The sequence below is a fragment of the Gracilinanus agilis genome, chromosome 1 (genome assembly GCF_016433145.1).
Source record: "Gracilinanus agilis isolate LMUSP501 chromosome 1, AgileGrace, whole genome shotgun sequence".
Lineage (NCBI taxonomy): Eukaryota > Metazoa > Chordata > Mammalia > Didelphimorphia > Didelphidae > Gracilinanus > Gracilinanus agilis.
In genome coordinates, this window is record NC_058130.1 from 313,103,285 (window position 1) to 313,127,368 (window position 24,084).

At 35.1% G+C, this 24,084-nt stretch overlaps 1 protein-coding gene across 4 annotated transcripts in view; it reads left to right on the forward strand.

The window, feature by feature from the left end:
* The window catches only part of MCTP1 (multiple C2 and transmembrane domain containing 1), a 721,791-nt gene that overhangs the window by 383,098 nt on the left and 314,609 nt on the right, over window positions 1-24,084 (forward strand). For all 4 annotated transcript variants that reach the window (XM_044662743.1, XM_044662754.1, XM_044662765.1 and 1 more), the window contains exons 4-5: window positions 6,689-6,831; window positions 17,920-17,999. In XM_044662743.1, the coding sequence (XP_044518678.1) occupies window positions 6,689-6,831; window positions 17,920-17,999 (223 nt within the window). The remainder of the gene's footprint in view (window positions 1-6,688; window positions 6,832-17,919; window positions 18,000-24,084) is intronic.

Below are 24,084 nucleotides of genomic sequence, written 5' to 3' on the forward strand. Positions count from 1 at the left end.
CATCAACAAGCATCATATGCAATGGGGATAAATTAGAAGCCTTCCCAATAAGATCAGGAGTGAAACAAGGATGCCCATTATCACCTCTATTATTTAACATTGTACTAGAAACACTAGCAGTAGCAATTAGAGAAGAAAAAGAAATTGAAGGTATCAAAATAGTCAATGAGAAGACTAAGCTATCACTCTTTTCAGATGATATGATGGTCTACTTAAAAAATTCCAGAGAATCAACTAAGAAGCTTGTAGAAATAATCAACAACTTTAGCAGAGTTGCAGGATACAAAATAAATGCACATAAATCATCAGCATTTCTATATATTTCCAGCACATTAGTGCAGCAAGAGGTAGAAAGAGAAACACCATTTAAAATCACCCTAGACAATATAAAATACTTAGGAATCTATCTAACAAAACAAACACATGAATTATATGAAAACAACTACAAAACACTTTCCAAAAAAATAAAACTAGACCTAAACAATTGGAAAACCATTGATTGCTCATGGGTAGGACAAGCTAACATAATAAAAATGACCATTCTACCCAAATTAATTTACCTATTTAGCGTCATACCTCCCAAACTACCAAAAATCTTTTTTACTGAATTAGGAAAAACTACAACAAAGTTCATTTGGAAGAATAAAAGATAAAGAATGTCAAGGGAAATAATGAAAAAAATGTGAAGGAAGGTGGCCTAGCAGTACCAGATATTAAACTATACTATGAAGCAGCATTCATCAAAACGATATGGTACTGGCTAAGAGACAGAAGGGAGGATCAGTGGAATAGACTTGGGGTAAGTGATGTCAGCAAGACAGTGTATGATAAACGCAAAGAGCCCAACTTTTGGGACATGAATCCACTATTTGACAAAAACTGCTGGGAAATTTGGAAAACAATATGGGAGAGATTAGGTTTAGATCAACATCTCACACCCTACACCAAGATAAATTCAGATTGGGTGAATGACTTGAATATAAAGAGGAAAACTATAAATAAGTTTAAGTGAACACAAATTAATATTCCTGTCACATCTCTGGGAAAGGAAAGATTTTAAAACCAAGCAAGAGTTAGAGAAAAATTACAAAATGTAAATTAAATGGTTTTGATTATATTAAGCTAAAAAGCTTTTCTACAAACAAAAACAATGCAGCCAAAATCAGAAGGGAATCAACAAATTGGGAAAAATCTTTATAACAAAAAATTCTGACAGGGGTCTAATTACTCAAATATACAAGGAGTTAAATCAGTTGTATAAAAAATCAAGCCATTGCCCAATTGATAAATGGGCAAGAGACATGAATAGGCAATTTTCAGGTAAAGAAATCAAAAGTATCAATAAGCACATGAGAAAGTGTTCTAAATCTCTAATAATTAGAGAAATGCAAATCAAAACAACTCTGAGGCATCACCTCACATATAGCAGATTGGCTAAAATGAAAGAAGGGGAGAGTAATGAATGCTGGAGGGGATGTGGCAAAATTGAGACATTAGCATTGCTGGTGGAGTTGTGAACTGATCCAACCTTTCTGGTTGGCAATTTGGAACTATGCTCAAAGGGCTATAAAAGAATGCCTGTCCTTTGACCCAGCCATACCATTGTTGGGTTTGTACCCCAAAGAGATCATAGATAATAGACTTGTATGAAAATATTTATAGCTGCGCTTTTTGTGGTGGCAAAAAACTGGAAAAGGAGGGTATGTTCTTCAATTGGTGAATGGCTGAACAAATTGTGGTATATGCTGGTGATGGAATACTATTGTGCTCAAAGGAATAATAAACTGGAGGAATTCCATGTGAACTGGAAAGAACTCCAGGAATTGATGCAGAGCGAAAGGAGCAGAGGCAGAAGAACACTGTACACAGAGACTGATATACTATGGTAAAATAGAATGTAATGGACTTCTGTACCAGCAGCAATGCAATGACACAGAACAGTTTTAAGGGATTTATGGTAAAGAACGCTACCCACATTCAGGGGAAGGACTGCAGGAGAGGAAACATATAAGAAAAACAACTGCTTGAACACATGGGTTGAGGCAGACATTATTGGGGATGTAGACTCAAAACTACCACACCAATGCATCTAACAACAATTTGGTAATAGGTCTTGATCAATGACACATGATAAAACCAGTGGAAATGTTCATTGGCCGTGGGTGGGAGGAGTGTGGGGGGTGAAGGGGAAAGTAGGAGCATGAATCATGTAATCATGTTAAAATGAGTATTAATAAATGGTTAAAAAAAAAGAAAGAACTGAGACGGAAGTTATAGAGAGAGATAGATAGTCCATGGCAAAGTCCTGGGGTACACTCATGCTCAGGGAGTGTCAATATTCTTATTAATGATACTTCAAGAAATGGGCCTGAGTAAAAATCAAAACAGGGTAAGGTCGGTATCATTTCTTTTTTGCCTTGGCTTGCTAGAACCTAACGTGATATCTTAATGAATTGTAAAGAATCCAATGCCCTACTTTCTCCATTATTTTCATTCTTCTCTAGTCGCAAATTAAGGCATGGTCTTCATTTATGACTGTCTATAGATCAAGAAGAAAGTGATGAATGTTGAGAAAGATACAGTGATCAAAAATATTTGGACATTCATTTCTTCATTGAAAAGTCATAGGCATTCGGTTTTGGTGTTGAGATTTGTTTTTGAAACCCTAGGAGGGGAAGATTGATGGTTTGACTTTATTGTCCTCCTGATTATTTGGAGGCTAGTGACCATCATTTCATTGTCAATAGAACTGAAACTAAACTAAACTTCATAGCGGGTTTTAAATTTAGGGATGGAAACAATTGTATAGGTTGCTATTCATGGGAGTGATGTACAAAGGGAAATTCTTGAACATCCTTTTTCTTGAAATCTTTTAAAAACAGGATAAATTCTAAGTAACAAGTAAAATTATAGCCTCATATCAGAATGCAGCCTTCAAGATTGTGTAGCCAAAGACCTCATATTTATATAAGACCTAACTGAGACCTACAGAGATTAAGTAACATATCAAAAGTCACACAGCTACTTAGAAGTAAAGCAAAGACTAAACTCCAGATTGCATGTCTATAAATAAAGTGATTTTTTTAACTGTTCATTGCTCTTTGGTCTACCCCAGTCAGGGTTAGAAAATAAATTAGGCAAGACAGATTTAATTCACTGGTCTTTTCAGCCTAATGTTTGTTTTTAGAAAATCCTATTATCTCTAATACCTTCCCAATATTCTAACCTTTAAAAATTTTTAAAGCAGAGAAGATGGAATCATTGCTGAAAGTGTAGTTGAGAATCAACTTAGATTCATTTTCAGCAAGTACAATTAAAAGGTGTGAAGCTTTAGCCACAAATATAAGACTACTAAAGTCAATTAATTGATTGTTTTCCACTAGAAGACTGAAGCAACTGACTGGTATTGTAGATAGAGTGCTGTAGTTCGGCTCAGGAAGACCTAAATTTAAATCTGACCTAAAACAATTAATAGTGATATGATCCTGGGCAAAGTAACAGTCTCTCAGCCTTAGTTTCTCATCAATAAAATTGAGTTAATAATGTTTACCTCATAGGGGTGTTGTGAGGATCACACCAAATGAGGTACTATCAGCAAAGTGTTCTTTTAAACTCAAAGCACTATATAAATGTTTAATTTATTATTGTTGGTTCTTGAATTAAATGTCCCAGTGTAGAAATCCTTCTTGTAATTACTAGGACTGGGTTACTATATAAAGAAGATAAAACTTGTCTAGAGATTTAAAAATATATAGTGACTGGCCTTTCATTATATAAGAAAAACAAGACAAAACATCCTTCTTGTCTTCTTTTTCCCCATGAAGTCTTCATGATCTTCTATTAAACATTTTATGATCAGATCCACAATTCCTGTTTGCATGATAAGACAGAATTAACAGAACAAAATCAGAGAAAGAAAACTACAGATCAATCTCCCTAATGAACATAGATGCAAAAATCTTAAATAGAATACTAGAAAAAAGACTCCAGCAAGTGATCATGTGGGTTTTCCATCATGATCAGGTGGGATTTATAACAGGAATTCAAGGATGTTTCAATATTAGGAAAACAATCCACAAAATTGACCATATCAACAAGGTAACAAACAAAAATCATGTGATTATCTCAATAGATGCTGAAAAAGCCTTTGACAAAATACAATACCCATTCCTACTGAAAACACTAGAAAGCATAAGAATAGAAGGACCTTTCCTAAAAATAATAAACAGTATATATCTAAAACCATCAACAAGCATCATATGCAATGGGGATAAATCAGAAGCCTTCCCAATAAAATCAGGTGTGAAACAAGGATGCCCATTACCACCTCTATTATTTAACATTATACTAGAAACACTAGCAGTAGCAGTTAGTGAAGAAAATGAAACTGAAAGTATTAAAATAGGTAACGAGGAGATTTAACTATCACTCTTTACAGATGATATGATGGTCTACTTTAAAAAGCTAGTGGAAATAATCAACAACTTTAGCAAAGTTGCAGGATACAAAATAAATGCACATAAATCATCAGCATTTCTATATATTTCCAACACATTAGAGCAGCAATTAGAAAGAGAAATATCATTCAAAATCATCCCAGACAATATAAAAAACTTAGGAATGTATCTACCAAAACAAAATAGGAATTATACGAACACAACCACAAAACACTTTCCAAACAATTAAAATTGGATCTAAACAATTGGAAAAACATTGATTGCTCATGGGTAGGATGAGCTAACATAATAAAGATGACCATTCTACCCAAATTAATTTACTTATTTAGTGCCATACATATCATACTACCAAAAATCTTTTTTACCAAGTTAGAAAAAACTACAACAAAGTTCATTTGGAAGAACAAAAGAACAAGAATATCAAGGGAAATAATGAAAAAAATGTGAAGGAAGGTGGCCTAGCAGTACCAGATATTAAACTGTACTATAAAGCAGCATTCATCAAAATGATATGGTACTGGCTAAGAGATAGAAGGGAGGATCAGTGGAATAGACTTAGGGTAAGTGAAGTCAACAAGACAGTCTATGATAAACCCAAAGAGCCCAACTTTTGAGACAAGAATCCACTCTTTGACAAAAACTGCTGGGAAAATTGGAAAATAATATAGGAGTGTTTAGATTTAGATCAAAATCTCACACCCTACACCAAGATAAATTCAGAATGGGTGAATGACTTTAATATAATGAAGGAAACTATAAGTAAATTAGGTGAACATAGAATAGTATGCCTATCAGATCTCTGGGAAAGGAAAGATTTTAAAACCAAGCAAGAGTTAGAAAAAATTACAATATGTAAAATAAATAATTTTGATTATATTAAATTAAAAAGCTTTTGTACAGGGGCAGCTGGGTGGCTCAGTGGATTGAGAGTCAGGCCTAGAGACGGGAGGTCCTGGGTTCAAATTCTGCCTCAGACACTTCCCAGCTGTGTGACCCTGGGCAAGTCACTTGACCCCCATTGCCCACCCTTACCACTCTTCCACCTAGGAGCCAATACACAGAAGTTAAGGGTTTAAAAAAAAGTTTTTGTACAAACAAAAACAATGCAACCAAAACTAGAAGGGAAGCAACAAACTGGGGAAAAAATCTTTATAATAAAAAACTCTGATAAAGGTCTAATTACTCAAATATATAAGGAGCTAAATCAATTGTACAAAAAATCAAGCCATTCCCCAATTGATAAATGGGCAAGGGACATGAATAGGAAATTTTCAGATAAAGAAATTAAAACTATCAATAAACACACAAGAAAGTGTTCTAAATCTCTAATAATTAGAGAAATGCAAATCAAAACAACTCTGAGGTATCACCTCAGCCCTAGCATATTGGCTAAAATGACAGCAGGGAGATTAATGAATGTTGGAGGAGATGTGGCAAAATTGGGACATTAATGCATTGCTGGTGGAGTTGTGAACTGATCTAACCATTCTGAATGGCAATTTGGAACTATACCCAAAGAGCACTAAAAGATTGCCTGCCCTTTGATCCAGCCATACCATTGCTAGGCTTGTACCCCAAAGAGATCATAAGGAAAAAGACATGTACAAAAATATTTATAGCCACGTTTTTTTTGTGTGGCAAAAATTGGAAAATGAGAAAATGTGCTTCAATTGGGGAATGGCTAAACAAATTGTGGTATCTGTTGGTGATGGAATACTACTGCGCTCAAAGGAATAATAAACTGGAGGAATTCCATGTGAACCTCCAGGAATTGATGCAGAGTAAAAAGAGCAGAACCAGGGGAACATCGTACACAGAGACTGATACACTGTGGTAAAATAGAATGTAATGGACTTCTATATTAGCAGCAATGCAATGATTCAGGACAATTCTGAGAGATTAATGGAAAAGAATGCTACCCAAATTCAGAGGAAAAACTGCAGGAGTGGAAACACAGAAGAAAAACAACTGCTTGATCACATGGGTTGATGCGGACATGATTTCGGATATAGACTCTAAATGACCAGCCTAGTACAATTATCAATATATGGAAATAGGTCTTGATTCATGACATATGATGAAACCAGTGGAAATGTGCATCAGCTATGGGGATGGGGGAAGTTTGGGAGGAAGTAAGAACGTGAATCATATAACCATGAAAAAATTTTTTCTAAAAAATAAAATTAAAAAAAAAAGACATAACATAGATCAATGTGCTTCTCTCTAAACAGGGACAAGTGATCCATACGTGAAGTTTAAAATTGGAGGAAAAGAAGTTTTTAGAAGTAAAATAATACACAAGAATCTCAATCCTGTGTGGGAGGAAAAAGCTTGCATTCTTATTGACCAAACTAGGGAGCCTCTGTATATAAAGGTGAGCTACTTATTTCTTTTACCCTAATGGAAACTGACATAGAGATGCTTAGTGCTTATTAATGCTGTCTTTGCTAATAAGATTTTTTTTCACTAGAGAAGGTTCTCTCTTCCACATATAACTTCTCCCCTACTGTTTATGAATTTGCAAAAGAATGTGGAAAGGTAGAAGGGATTTACTACATACTCACCCCAAAAATTGTACTGAATTACAGAAAGTATGATTGAATCAAATTGAGTTATTCTTTTGTCAGGTTCTCCATTCATCCAGGATTGTGCACTATGTCAATCAACAAATTTTCATATGATTTGTATAATAAATAAATGTTTATTGTTCACTGTGTGGAAGGCACAAAATTAAAAAATGAAAAACAATACAATTCCTGTCATTAAGTAGGTGGGAGGAGTTGGAGAATAAAAGTTGAAAACAAGGAAATTTGACATACTTAGAATAAAGAGGAGAAAGAAGAAGAAAGTGACCTTTTTCTTCTTTTTGGCTTTTTCTTTTCTTCACGACATGGAGTATAAACTATAGTAAAACTGAGTCTTGAATCTTGGTCCTACCTGAGAGTGCTTTTGCAGATCAAAAGGCACTTAATGGTTGTGGTAGGGCAAAGGCCATTGGAAAATGCATGTGGCCTCATGTCTTCTAGTCCCAGATAGAGAATTCTGATCCCAAAGAGAGAGACAGAGAGACAGAGAGACAGAGAGAACTAGTCTCCTTAGCTGACAGAAGCTGTGAAGAGGAGAACCAGATGGCTAAGTGATAAAAACTTCAGCAACTCTAATTTCTTGAGTAGAAAGGAGCATTTCTTCAATAGTAACCTTCTAAAAATAGAATAATCTGAGTAGCATCATCTTTGGGAGTTGCCTCTTTAACAGCTCCAAGTTCAATAGTTAAGGGGAAAAGCCTTTTTACCTATGGAGGGAGAATTCATTGAGTGTCAGCCTGTTAGAGGAGAGATTTTTATATGCATGCCTCTTGGAGAAAAAGTAAAAAGGCAAGGTTTAGTTGGGAGGAACAAATGACTAGGATTTTGCCCTCCTCTTTGACTTGTCTAACAATCTGAAATTAATTCTGAGTACTGAGTAAATGTTTGCTGCCTGGTTGAACTTTGATGCTTGTAGGCTTAAACAAACTTAAAACTCTCCTATATGTCAAATGTGCCAGAGCCTTTCTTCAGAGCAGCAATTCTGTCAGGTAGACTTATAAAAATGAATTGGCTTCTATATCGTCATTTAGTGTGAATAGGTGGAGATGAAGGGAAAGCAAGAAAGACAATGGTATACAGAATATATTTTCAAGATGTCTAATTAGAAACAAACTATATTTTGGATCCATAAACCACCTCCATTTTTCTAAGTAGAGATATTATTGACCATTAATGCTAATGGAAAATCCAGGAACCTTTATGGTCCACTGTTTTCAGTTGACATTTGTCCATCTGTGGGATTATGGGCTTTGACAATAAGAACATATTTCTGATCCCCTTTTATATACATCATTCAAAAGTACTAGATCAAAACAAGAAGAGGAAGGGGGAAAGAGCTATGGGATTGTAGCTAATTAACCAACTAAATGTTATTGGTTAATTAGCAGTTAAAAGAAAGTTGAGGTAAAATGATTTATGAAAAAGACATTCTATGAAGGATCCCCACTCTTTCTTATGAATTATCAGTTCTATGCCCTTCCTACTTATATATAATTATATGACTAAATGCACCGATTATTTGTAGAGTAACTAAAGGCAAGAAAGGTCAAATGTCTGGCTTAGGGCCACACAGCTACTAAGTGTTAAAGGTTGGATTTGAACTCTGGATCTCCCTGATTCCAGGCTCAGCTTTCTATACATTGTGCTGCCCGAAATATAGAAATATATATATATGCATATATATGTATATGTGTATATGTGTACATATATATAATTTCATATACACACAAACATGTGTAGAACCCTTTTCATATATCAGAGATGATATAAGGCATTTTCCCTTATTTCATATTATTATTAATAATAAGAGTAATAATGGCATAGATTTATGATTTATTAAATATTTTCCTCACATCAACCCTGTGAATTAGGTAAAGCAAATATTATTTTCCATTTTATAGAAGAGGCATCTGAAGCAAATAATAACAAGATTTCTTCTATTTTATTATGAACTATGAAAAGAAAATCATTTAGCCAATAAACTACTTATATTAACTTATTTTTTAAAAAGAAGACTTAAATGGTAAAATAGAAAACATTTAAGTTTTTGAAGATAGTAAAATTATTTACTCATACTTTTTATAGTACTTTTATTTTCCAAAATTCTTCCCTAATATTTAATTCAATTATCACAATATTTCTGGGAATTTGTTAAGGTATATGTTTTGAATGCAATCTCTGGCTTTAATTTGGGGGGGGGGTCCAAAGTATGTTTGTTAACTTTTTCTATTTCTAAGCATGCAAAGGTATAATCTAGATATGATCTACTGATGACAGTGACATTTTCAAATACTAGAATTACCTGAAAATTGCAACATTTTCATTTTCTTTCCCTACTTTCAATGGAATGCTTGATTTTGATGTCTTATACATGTCTTCTATGATCAGAAACTAATCTTGCCTGGAAAATATCTTAGTAAGTATTGGAGTCTGTAAGTGACAGGTGATGTGAAAATATACCAGTTGCTGCAAACGTGTGGCTCTAAAGAATGCCCTTCATGCCTACTGTTAAGGGAAATTGGGGTCTATGTCTACTTAAACCAGGATCTCTAAAGCATCAAGAAAAAAATCCAGTTTTTGTCCAAGGTTGTAAAATCACATTAAAGGCTACAAAATGATACCATTTCAAGTAAAACAAGCAAACAAAAATAGAACAATAATTCTTTTTTTTTTAATCTTAGTGAAAATATTTATTTTCAACTTAGCTTGAAACAACATAACTTTTCATTTTGCATGTGTTAGTTGGAAATAGAATTGTTCCCATTTCTGTGGTTTGCTTTTACCTTTGGGATTGTTGGCAGGGGTGAATAGGAAGCAGAGGCTGGAAAAAGAATTGTAATAAGGTAGCAATAGATATAGTAGGTTAAAATCTTAACAATTAAGATGAAACAAGGGCTTTGGAACCCTCTTGGAATCTACAATGCTGCTCTGGCCCACATTAAATAATGTGCTATGTTCAGCTTTGATGAAGAAGTCCATCAATTTCAGAGGCTGTTGAAATAAATTGAAATTCTCAATTGGCCCTTCACTGCCAGCATCATTCAAAAGCCCACTATCAGTGCAAGGGCCATAGAGGAAGAGGGAGAATCAATAATCAGGGGGGAATATTTCTATAAACTCTTGCTTGTTTGGGCTAATTCCCTGTCAAGAATTAGAGATCCACCAAGTATAGAGGGTTCTCACAGGAGACATCTCCACTTAGGACCTTTCTACTATTATGAAGCTTATCTTAACACACTTGATAAATTCTTTGATATAGAATAAGAATCCCTCGAGTTTGGAGGCGGGCCAGGTGATAATCAAAAGTGCAAAAGATTGGTTTATGTTATTTGTGTTTTGTGAAATGGTCTAGCATCATTCCCTCTCTCAAAGATTATATTTAAGCAGATTCTAAATTACTTAAAAGAATTGTTTTAGATCAGTAACTAGGAGATCTCTAGTTCCAGGTGAAAAGTGTTAAGCTAACAAAGCCTTCAATTTCTTGAGTAAAAGTTCTTTTAAGTCACAGATATTTCTACATTCACTGTGCGTTTTGCATTCTTTTATTTGTACCATTCATCACACATGACTTTGGAGCAGTCAAGCATCTCAACTGTTTGTCCCTGCATTGTTAAAGAGTGAAAACACTATTTCTCTACTTTTTTTTCACTTACACCTGATTTTCTGGGAACATCTGGGAACTGGCCATCAATACCTCCTTAGACCTTGAATGTATCTAACTTCTCATTTCTTTAATTCATACTGTGCCATACTATGAGCTTCCTACCAAAGATGAGGTATGAATCAGTTTTGTTCAATTATTTTTCATATGCGGTCATATCATGTGAGCTTAATGTCTGTTTCTCCATATTTGATGGACTGAGTCCTTCACAAGATGTATTTAATTTGATTTTTAAAATCATCGGGATGCTGATGCAAAAGCAATTTGCCATCATTTTCTGAAATTCAATTCACCCCCTAAGATATCTATAGGAACTGGAAAATGGAATGTTACAAATAAATTGCTTTTAACTCAGTTATGCTGACTTCCACACGGTGATTTTAGTCTTGATTCCCAGTGGGGTCCTTAATTTTATTGACTGAATTCAGTACCTATTATAGAGACACATCCTGAGATTTGTTCCTTTGTTGTCAGGCTTCTAGATAGGATGTTCAGTAATTCTGGGGCTCATAAACTCCACTAGTTTAAGGTGTTAACATGTTCAAATGCAAATGTGGATGCACAGGGGTGAGTTCAGCCACACAAGGCTGTTTGGAAATAAGACGTTGGCATTATTAATTAAAAACAAACAAAAATGAGATGAGGCCCAGATTTCTCAGTGCTTGATACTTGTTGCCTTGAGAATTGAAATAACTGCTTAAAATTGTATTTAGCTTTATGATATATTCCAGAGCCTTTTCTCCTGCCTGTGTTCCCTGGAGTGGGTATGGAGTTGCTGAACCCCTAGGGGTCTTCTAAATTTCTGAAACAGGAATTTAGGAAACAGTGGGGCTTTCATTTCCCATTTCTTCTTCATTCTATCTGCTTATTGTCCTGGGGATTTCACTTATAGCTGCCTCCCCTCTGGCTAAGGAATAGTGTCTAGGTATTGAAATGAGCTAATAATTACCTTAATGAAGGGACGTTAGCTTTCAATGTTATTCTCTTCTATGTTTGTCTCTTTATGTCATGGATTCTTAACCTAGAGTCTGTGAACTTTAAAAAAATTTTTGATATCTACATTTTGCTATAATTGCTTTCCTTTGTAATCCTAATATTTCCTTTTATGCTTTTAAAATTGTTGTTCTGAGAAATGGTCTATATAAGTTTTATCATACTGCCAAAAGAGCCTGTAATGCTAAAAAGGTTAAAAGCCTTTAATATAAATCAATGGAGAACAGAGGTTAATACCTAGATAATTCAGATTTTTTAAAAAACCCTAAGAGTGAAGAAAAAATGACTTGGATTGTAGAGTTATTTAGGTTGGCCCCTCTGAAGTTCTCCAAACCTCATTGCCCATCTTCTGTTACTTTATGTCAGTGTATTAGCTTTGACATCTTTCTATGAGACTAGAGAGATTTTGTAGATCCTCAGTGTTTGTGTTTCACCTAGAATCATAAAAGGCATTTAAATCCAAGGTGTGTTTATGACTAGGGCTCAGGGGTAAGTGATTAATATGTTTTGCTTTGCTTTCCTTTTTTAAAATTACATGTGAGGAAGCTAGACAATAGTATGCATACTGACCTGGAGTCAGGAAGATGCAAATTCAAATATGACCTCATATACTTACTAATTTTTGAAGCTGAACAAGTCACTTGTTTTGTTTAACTTAGTTTCCTCATCTGTAAAACAGGAAGAAAAATAATAACACTTACTTCCCAGGGTGGTTGAAAGGATAAGATGAGATATTTGTAAATATTTTGCAAACCTTAAAGCACTATATAAGTGCTAGCTGCTATTGTTATTACTATTATCGTTATTATTACCTGACTCTATGCAGCAAAGTATTGAAAAATTTTTAATGAATAAAATGCTTTTAAAACTTTTTTAATTTTTGAAAAATAATATTTTTAAATACAACAGAGAAATGTGTGATTTAGGGTCATTGGATGTGAAAGCAAGAAAGGACTTCAAGGATTATCTAAACCCCTCATTTTACAGAGGAAGAAACAAGCATAAAAAAGAGAGATGGCTTACCATAGAAATAAGCAGAGCTAAGCTTCAAACTCTAATTTTTAAACTTCATTCAAAGTACTTTTTACTACTCTGCCTTTCCTATTTTGAATCAAAGAATAATCCTGTAAAATAAATATTTTATATGGATTTTCATTTTCCTTGTTCTCCTATATTTTAACCACTCTATCTCATTTTTCTTCATTGGTTATTTTTTTATCTTCTAGTTCCTTAAATTGGGTGTTATTCTCCAAAGGTCTAGTCATTTTCTTCTCTCTAGGTTTTCCCTCAGCAATCTCATTCATTCCCATGGCTTTGAATTACCCGCCTTTATGTAAATGATTTCCAGACCTGTATCTAGAGTCCTGATCTTTCTTTTCCAAGCTCTAAATTCACATATCCTATGGTCTAGAGAATATTTTCAACTAGATGTCTCTCCACCAATTTAAATTCAGCATGTCCAAAAACTGAGTTCATTATCTTTCCCTCTAAACTCTCATCCTTCTGCCTTCACTCTTTATGTCTGTAGCACAACTATTTATTTAATTCATCTCTCATATCTTTAAACATTGGGAATTGTTTTTTCTCTTTCTTTTTACTTACCTTTATGTCTTTAATATTTCAAGGATGTATTATTTTGACACTTTGGCTACTTTCTTTGCTAGCACAGCTGAAAACTGTTTACCAGATTCTGTCCCTATTATCCCAAAAGCATTTCTGTAATGTCTCTTTCTTGCCCTTTTGCCACCACTTTTGTATAGATCTTCATTACCATTTGCCTGTTATATTGCTTTAGACTCTTAATAGATCATAGTCTCCTTAATATCTCTACTCTACTGCCTTAAATTCAGCTTTCAGACCACTGACACAACAATTTTGTATTGCACAGATGTAATCATATCATTTCTTTGCTCAAACATATCCAGTGATTCTCTATTACCAACACTGACAAAAACTCAAACTTGATATTCAAGACCCTCTACACAGCAACCTGTGGTATAGGAGTAAAAGTGCTGGATTTGGAGTCAGAGAATCTGAATTTAATTCTTATTTCTGCTGAGTTTTTCGCCCCCTCCTGTACCACTTAAGACAAATCACTTAACCTCTCTAGACCTTAGTTTCTTCATCTATGAAACTGAGGTGAGGGATCAGCTCTAGCCTGAATCATTGACTTCTAAGGTCTCTTATATCTCTTAATCTGTAATCCTCTAACTAAATCTTTCCAGTTTTATTTCATATCATTTCCCTTACTCATTCTATAGAATAGCCAACCAAATTAACTCTCTACTTGATGCCCCTGTGCTTTTATTTAAGCTAGTCCCTACCCCAGAGGTCCTGTCCACACTTAAGGGACAACTCAAATGTTTCTTCCAGAATCCATATTTGATCTCTCCTTTTGATAATGAGCTTCCCTCTCCCCAAAGCTTTGTTTATAACTTTGTTTTAGAGGGAACTCCATGCAATATATATTATGATCTATTAATACGTATTTGTTAGAGATGTAATATTGCATATTACATCTTATTATTAGTATTATTAATAATATAATGATTTGAACTTTGCACATTATCAATCAATTAATTAAAGAATTAATTAATCAAAGAATTAATAATAATATGAATACTGTATATTATATCTTATTATTATTACATACATATTGGATATATAATATTGTATATTACATCTAATATATCATCTATTAATATGTATTTGTTAGATATATCCCAAATATATATCTCAAATCTGGGCATTTTCACTGGCCATACCACATGCCTAGAATGCTCTTCTGACTTCCCTGGTTTCCTTTGATTCTCAGCTAAAATCCTGCCTTCTACAGGAAACCTTTTCTGATCCTTCCTGAATTCTAGTACCTACATTCTCTTGATTATTTCCAATTAATGGTGTGGTCCTTCTTAGTTGTTTGTATGCCATCTCCCCATTAGGGTGAAAGGAGGGATTGTCTTTTGCCCTTCCATGTATCCCTATCAATTAACACGTTTGATAGTTATTGTTCAGTCGTGTCAGACTCTCCATAATCCTGTGGAAATGGACTGTGGAATTTTCTTGACACATGCTGTCCATGGAGTTTTCTTGGCAAAGATATTGGAATGGTCTGATATTTCCTTCTCCAGTGAATTAAGGCAAAGAGAGGATACGTGATTTGCCTGAGGTCGCACAGCTAATAATTATCTGAGGCTGTATTTGAACTCAGATCTTCCTGTCTTTAGGCCTTTGCTGTATGCACTTAATAAGCTAACTGCTGATGAGTTTGTTTTTCAGTCCTTTCAGTTGTGTTAGAGTCTTTGTGACCCCACTTGGAATCTTCTTAGCAAAGATACTGGAGTGGTTTGCTATTTCATTTTCTAACTCATTTTGAGGCAAAATGGGTCAAGTGAATTGCCCAGAGTTTCACAGCTAGTGTCCAAAGTCATATTTGAACTCAGGAACATGAGGTTTCTTGACTTCAAGCTTGGCGCTCTATCCATTGCTCCACCAAGCTTCCCACTGATACATAGTTGGCATTTTATAAAAGTTAATTGACTGAATGACTGTTAGTTTCTTTTTTCCTTTCTATATCACTTCCCTTTTAGCCCACCACCTCTGGTAAAACACTAGACTATTCTTTGAGGACATACACTGTGTGATTGGATCTCTTCCAGAGCCCAGTACAGTGTTCTACACAGAGTTCTCATTTAATGTTTTATTGTATTAATGTATGTCATATCGTTTTGTTTTCTAAAAGAAAAACCTCCATATACTCTAGAACAAATAGCAATTTCCTATCAAATTATAATAGTATGACCTTTTACTTACTCAGATCACAACTTTGCCACCCTCAGAAGAGCACCTATATTGGGTTTTCCTTCCAGTAATGCTGAGGGATTTGTATGGATCTCCTTATGCCCATCCCAACCTGTGGTAGCAATATACACCTGTTAAGATCAGTGGCTGAAATTAGAGCTATTTCCTCCCTCAATCTCACTTTCTTAATGCCTGAAGCCGTTGCATTTTCAAAGAAAATATTTTCAAATTTGTATTTTTATTTGTGGGTTGTTTTAAACATATGTAGGATTTGGTTCATCTAATAAACCAGATAAGAAAATGAAAGGAACTCATTGTTCTCTAGATAAGAGACTACTTTATTAAAATAGGAAAAGGGATATTTTAAATTTTCTTTGCCATTCCAAATGGAAGCACATCCTCAAAAGGAAGGGAAGGTACATGAGGGAATTTATATAGTGCCAGGCACTGTTATAACTTAAGGGTTTGTTAATGTTATTTCATTTAATCCTCACAATGTCTCTGTTAGGTAGGTACTATTGTTATTCTTATAATTTCTTCATTTTTCATCAGTTACTCTACCTGACTTTGATTCAATCATATCATCACCCTAGGGGCCCCATAATACTCCCACTTTCAGCTTTTTTGGGTGTATTGTCTTTCCTTCCATTGGATTGCAAGCTCCTTGAAGGCAAAGTTCCTTTTTCTTTTTTTTTATTTGTAGCCCCAACACTTAGCACTAGCACAGTGCCTGGTACATGATTGGTACTGCACATTTCTGTTTACTATTAACTATTCCCATTTTACAATGGAGGAAATTGAGGCAGAGTCTCGATAATAGTACTACTTCTAGCCCAACACCCATAGCTATCATCCTAGACAGCAACCCATTATGAGATTGCAGTCTGGCAATTGCTCCTATAGGTGCTACATCTACATCTATTGAAGACCCCCCCCAAAAAAAATAGTTATTACCACCAAAGTCCTTGGCTCTGTTAAGTGGCTCAGTGTGAAAGCAAGAAATAGTTCATCATTAGTAGGAATATCATTAAAGAAGAAGCATCTTCTTCTTTGCTGCAGCACTTTAGGAATGTGCAGCTTTTCCATCTGACTTGCAGCTGAAATCTTCCATATGTTTTGTTTGGTCCGTTAGAATGTGAGCTTTTTGAGAGTAGAAATTGTCTTACTTTTTGATTTGTCTCAACATTTAGCATAGTGCTTTGCATTCAGTAAGTCTTTAATAAATGCTTTATTCTTTTATTTCATTCATTTTTAGTGCTTTAATAAGCAACTTTGCCTTGCATTATAGGGAACTTTTGTTAGCCTATCAAATGATGTTACCTTTTTCAGTTTTCAATTCCCACAGTTTATACTTTGCTCCTCTGGTTAGACACCACTGATCTCCAGTAAATGGCAGCTAACAGAAATAGTGCAAAATACTAAAAGGAATTAAAAACTTCTTCCTGACACTTCACCCCTTTTTTGAAATAACAGAATCATCACATAAATACATTTTAGCAACTTTTGGCAGTCACTACTTTTCCCAAAAGGGATTATTCTATGGAAAATGAGTGAAAGATATAGATATCAGAATCTCTGAATTCTAATCCCATCTTTGACACATTGACTTACTGAATGATTTAAACTTATTTTAAGTAACATAGTAGGACTTGAGAAAGTGATATTTGGTAATTTAACCATATTTTGAGCAAATAGTTTTAAAATAGATTTTTTCTAGCAAAGAGAAAACTACAGGCATGCCCATATAGTAAAACTACACTCCCTCTTATTATTGTTTATGTTTTTATTATTGTTGATGACACTGCCACAATCTCACATTTTTATTCTGCTTTAAAAAAACCTCTTCAAAGTGCTTTCACATGTAATAGCTCAATTTTCTCATATTTGTGTGTATTTACCACACCTTTGCCCCTGCCATCCTAAGGGATGGAACCTAAATGCACTTTAAAATATGGGAAAATTGAACTCATTATCTCATTTTTTGCTGACAAGAACCCTATATAGAGGGCAGACTTGCTGAATTTCACCAGCATATTGATACATAATTATACTTTTCCATCCCTAGCATCTCTACTTAAATGGGGGATTAGGGGAGGGAAAACCACAGGGCTGTCTAATAGAGATCAATGTTCTTCAGCTTTTCATTGCAATGATACATTATCATTACTTAATTTAGGGAAAAGTCTACTCATTAGAGTGCTGTATAGTATACATTTCTTTAAATGAAAGGAAAGGCATTTTCTTTTGAGAATTATGTGGCCCCATTCAAAGTAACTACCTCAGATCATCTCAGAACCAGAACTGCAGTGAGTGATACAAGTTACTAGCCTTATTTTTTTCCTAATTAGGAAGTTTTCACCCAAACCTTCAACCTTGTTTCTGGAATAACACATAACAAAGCATTATGTCTTTTGTATTACAGGTCTTTGATTATGACTTTGGATTACAAGATGATTTTATGGGTTCAGCTTTTTTGGATCTCACACTATTGGAGTTAAAAAGGTACAGTTCTATTGTAGGCATCTCTATCACTAAAATCTCTTAAACAGCAAAACTGTTTCACCATTATACCCATGGTTTAGGAAATGAAGCTTCTTATTACCAGCCTCTTGACAGAAAAGTGATGGACTCAAGATACTGAATGAGACATATTTTCATTAACAGCCAATATGGACAGTGGGTGAAATTATCTGTTTTTCCTTGACTGTGTCTATATTTTTTTTGGTAAGGGCTTTGTTCTTTTTTCTTTTTTCCCCCTAATAAGAGAGTAAAGGGAGATATTGGTAAAATAACAAGAAAAAGAAAAAAAAGTAGGCAACGAGGTAAGTTTTTTAATAGCAAGGAAAGAATGGAAGGCCAGGCAAGCATAATATTCTTTAAAGCTAGAAATTGATCTCATTATATCATTAAAAGAAAAGCAAATGTATGTATATATGTGTTCATAACATAGACCAGTAGTTTCATGTACAAACCTTATTTTAAAATTCTTTGGCTATGTAAATGAAAATATTCTACAAAAATTCATTAAGTTCAGAATAAAAACAATTTTTTAAAAAAAGAAAATAAAACTTGTGAATTTTGCTTCAAAAAGCTCAGCCACTCTACCACTTGAACAAAGTTCACAAAAGTCTAACAAAGAAGTCATTGCCAACTTCTGTATAATGGGATGTTACAAAGAGTATTGGCAGTAGTTACATCTGTAAAGTGTGGTATATCCTTCAGAGTGCTTTTGACACTGAAAGACAATCTGAAAGTTCAGCAAGCAGTGAAGCAGACCAGAACAGAGACTCAGAGATTAGACAGACTTTCTGAGATGGGGTAGCTGGAAAAGCTCAGCAGTGAGTACCAGGAAGAAGTCAGGGGAAGATGCAGGTAGAATTGGATCTGAGGAGGGAGAACATTCCAGTCATGGAGAACAGCCAGAGAAAATTCCAGATGAGGAATTGAGTGTCCTTTTTATAGAAAAGCCAGGAGGCCAGGATCACTGGATAGAAGAGTAAATGTTGGGAACTAAGGTATCAGAAGAGTGAAAAGATAACAGGCAGATATATTATGAAGGGCTTTGTATACCAAACTGAGCATTTTGTATTTGCTGCTGGAGGAAATAGGATCTCTCGCCCTACCCCAATCTACTATTGGGGTAAAATCTAAAGTGATTTTTCCTATCTTCTCCAGGAGCAAATACAAAATCCTCTGCTGGATGTTCTAAGTCCTTTGTGATGGGGCCTTTTCCTACCTTTCTACTCTTCTGACACATTACTCCAGCCACACCTATTTAGTGATGCTGATCTCTTTTTTATTCCATGAATAAGGCACACCATCTCTGGTCTCTAGGCATTTTCTCTGGCTATCCTCCTTCCCTCTCCTCAACTCTGCATTAATTTCCTTGAAGTCCCAACTAAAACACCATTTTCCACAGCAAGCCTTTCCCAAACCCTCTTACCTTTAATGCCTTCCCTATGTTGATTATTTCCTATTTATCCTGTATATTAGATTTTTAACTTCTTGAAAGTAAAACATATCTTTTGCCTTTTATTTTTGTATCCTCAGCAAAACCCTGGTACAGAGTAGGTACTTAACAAATGCTTATTGACTGTGGGCTAGCTATAATTTATTAAATTAATTTATTAAAAATTGACCACTATATTTCTAACATATTGAATTATTTCTATTCTTGAGTTTTAAATTAAGGTTCAGATTTGTCCCTGGTTCAGATTTGTCCCTGGAGCCTCTTTACTCATACTGAATACAAAGGATGTCCCACCCTAAAAGCACATTCTATTGTAGACTTTTAGAAAAGTGAGATTAGGAGTTATATCTTTCCTGGTAAATAAAAACCAGCTTATGCCAGGGATATTTGTGAAAAGCAGGACAGAGTTCTTTTTTATTTTTATTTTGAATATTTTCCAATAATTACATATTTCATGTTCTTTCCCTCTCCCCCAAGTCCCCTTAACTCCCCTTAGTCGATGCACAATTCCACAGGATTTTACATGTATCATTGATCAAGACCTAATTTCATATTATTGATAGTTGGACTAGAGTTATCGTTTAGCGACTACATCCCCAATAATATCCCCATCAACCCATGTGTTCAAGCAGTTGTTTTTCTTCTGTGTTTCTCCTCCCACAGTTCTTCCTCTGAATGTGACTAGTTTTCTTTCTCATAAGTCCCTCAGCCTTGCTCTGCATCTTTGCATTGCTGCTAGTAGAGAAGTCCATTATGTTCAAGTGTACCACAGTGTATCAGTCTCTGTGTACAGTGTTCTTCTGGATCTGCTCCTTTCACTCTGCATCAATTTCTGGAGGTCATTCCAGTTCACATGGAATTCCTCCAGTTTATTATTCCTTTGAGCACAATAGTATTCCATCACCAACAGATACCACAATTTGTTCAGCCATTTCCCAATCAAAGGACATTCTCTCATTTTCCAATTTTTTTGCCACCACAAAGAGTGTGGCTATAAATATTTTTGTACAGGTCTTTTTCCTTATTATCTCTTTGGGATATAATCCAAGTAGTGCTATGGCTGGATCAAAAGACAGATAGTCTTTTAAAGCCCTTTGAGCATAGTTCCAAATTGCCATCCAGAAGGGTTGGATCAGTTCACAACTCCACCAGCAATGCATTAATGAGCACAGAGTTCTGGAACCTTGCATTGAACGTATTCAACAAAGTCACTCCTAAGAAAACAGAACTTGAGTTCTCCTTCTAGATTCTGGAATAATAGGACTAGGCATGTGATTCTCCATCATCAACTGAGGAATCAGGAAGGGACTGAGAGAATAATGGACCATCTCTCCATTGGCTATTCACCAATTAGAGATGTCTCAAGATGTCTAGGAAAGGACTGAGTAAATAACTTCCAAAATTGTATTAAATGATCCATAATGTGGAATTTCTTGGTCTTTGATCAATTAGAGAGATTGCTGGTCAATTTGTTGGTTATGGATAGCTTAATAAATAAATTGGTTTTCTTACCTAGAAAAAAATCAACTACTCACTACAGTCTAACTAGTCATGGACTCCTTCCAGTCTGGGATCCATAGAACTCACAGTAGGGTGGGAAGCCTGAATGGCCAGGAAAGAGCAGAGTCAAGCTCTAGCAGTTGGATCTACCCCTTTCAAGAGAGAGAGATCTATTTCCTGCATTGCAAACCATTATACCCCTTCTGACATCATCATCTAGGTCCTCCCCAAGACATCCTAAGAGGTTTCTCATTGGAACTCAAGAGACTTCCTCCAAGGAAGTGGTAAGTGTTCCAGACCACATAATACTCTCCTCCTCCCCACTATGTGGCTACCTAGTCCACTTGTATTCTTCTCAACATGACATTGACTTAAGTTGATCAGGTGGTTGCGTGGGCTCATCATTTTATTATGCCTAATAAAGACAAAAGATTTAGGCAAAAGAAGGGAGGAGCCAACAGCCTCAGAAAGAGACAACTTGAGCTTCAGCCCTAAAAATCAAACTTTGAGCTTTAAAATCAAAAGGCTATTTGGGTGCCAAAGGACAATCTAATATCAACTTTTCACAAATTACTGAATTTTTCCTCTGTTCCTTATACAAAGGTCATCTTGGGCAAATTACATAACTCCTCCAGGCCTCAGTTTCCTCATCTATAAAGTGATAGATATTAGATTGCAAGCCCTCTGAGCTTCCTACAAGCTCTGTGATCCCATTGTCACACCAGTTCCACTTATTCATAGGATTCCAAAATTGCAGAGTTAGAAGTGGATGGGACTTCGGATGTTATCTTGTTCTAGCCATTCATTTCAGATATGAACAAATAATAGCTTAGAGAAGTTAGTCCCAGGGTCACTCAAATACTAAGCAACAGATCTAAGGTTCCAATCCAGGTCCTCTTATCCAAACTCCAAGTGCTTTTTTTACCACAATGTCTCATTAATAGTTTGATAGATGAAGGTCTTTAGTGCAATGCCCTTGCTCAGACTCTACTGTTTAACATGCTTATCAGGGACATATAGAAGTTTAAATGGTGTGCTTATCAAATAAGAAGGTGACACTAAGTTAGGAAGAATATAATTCGTAAGTTGGATACCAGAATCAAGATCTCAGAAGATCTATCAGGCTAGACTATTGAACAGAACTGAATAAGATGAAATATAATAAGGATAAAGGCAAAAGGCATATAGATTCAGAAAACCATAAATACAAGTGTGCTGAGGTGGGGGGGAATCTTATGTATGCATACTTTCAGAATACTTACTCCTATTGTTTTCTTTGAGTCTCACCTAGGATTCAAGACCAAAAATCATGCATATGATGAACAGGCACAAATATAAGCCAAAAGAATACAGCAAAATATACTCAGCTATTTGCATACATACAAAGGTTTCCACTTGACTAATTTTCCATAAAATGTAATTAAGGTATATGTAGTATATGATCATGATGACTGAATTCTAAAGAAGCTAGAATTTCAGGTATTTTTTCATGTTCAAACTATTCTTTTCACTAGAGAATATTCAATCATTTGGTCTCACAACAATGCACAAATATTTCTTCTACTCTCTAAAACCTAAACTGAAAAATCTCCAGGGGGAAAAAATGAGTGGAGAAAGGAAGAAAAAATGTTAATCGTTTATTGGTTTTGATTTTCTTACTTTATTTCCTTCCTTCACTTATTAAGCCTCTGCTATATTCCAAGCAGTGTTAGTTATTAGAGATACAAAGACGAAAAAATTCCCAACCCTCAAGCAACTTACATCACTTTGCTGAGGAAACAGCATGTAAAAACAAAAATAGATGAAGTAAACACAATATAATTTTGGGCGAGGCAAGCCTTTAGTAACTTTGAAAATCAGGATTTTAACCTGCTCTAAGAGGTGGCACTTTAGTTTGGCCTTAAATAGAGGTAGCAATACCAAGAGATGGAAGTGAGGTTGGAGAGCATTTTCGGAATTAAGTATATGTGAGATGGGGTGGAAGGGAGTGAGGCAATATGTGTAAAAGGAGGAAGTGGATAAAAAGAGGAAGAAGGTGTACTGTTGTGTACAGGAAAGGTGTTAAACACATAGTCCACAATACTCCCAAGTATAGTCTAAACCAGATTAAAGTATAATTGGGAAATATTTAATACAATAAATAAAAACACAATGAATTACAGATAATATCGATAGGTAGTTTTAGGGTTTATTAGCCCCTGTTTCTATTTGAGTTTGGCATCATTTAAATACAGAGTATCGCAAGCAGGCTAGTTTAGCTGGAACAAAGAACATGCAATTAGCCAGGAAAGGTAAGTAGGAGTGAGATTATAAAGAGTTTTAAATGCCACACAAAGGATATGATATTTTATCCTAGAAGCAATAAGGAACCCCTGGAGCATCTTGAAAGGGAAGTGGCACAGTCACATCTGCATTTTTTAGGAATATAAATTTGGGCAGCTAACTATGTGTAAGATGATGGGAGAGACCCAGAAATCAGTTCTTGGCTTCTTTCCTTAGGGGTATTGAAGGTCTCTGTGAGCTAGGATGGTGATCATGTGAGTAGACAGGAGGACAAAGGTGAAAGTTTCTGTAGAGGCAGCATTCATGGAATTTGGCAAGTGATTGAATATGACTAAGACTGTTTTCTTCAGAATGTTATTTTCTTTGGACTGTTATCAATGCCTAACATTATTTCTACTACCTAGTAGGCATTTTTATAGTGTTGAAATGAACTGAACTACTTTATCCCAAGATCAAGATGTGTCAGTGGGCCTCTCAGTCTATTGCTAAGTTACAATGAAAGAAATGGATAATGTTTGCCTTAAACTCAGGTGTAGACTCTTCTTGAGGACTACTGTTGATTTTTTCCATTAAATCTTTCACAAAGTAGAGAGTCAGTCCCTAGGATAAGGTTTCTTTTTTTGACAAGTGCTTGATTCTTTCTGCCCATTCATTGGGTTTTGCTGATATACAGAGAAGTGTCAGGGAACAAATGGGAATAAAATCACAAGGAAAGGCTTACAAACTTCTATTTTTCTCTGCCTCATGCCTGTACAATGGTCTGGATTTCATCATGCTCCCCAGAACATCATCATCTTACTAGATCACATCAATCCTGAAACTCACACCTCCTTA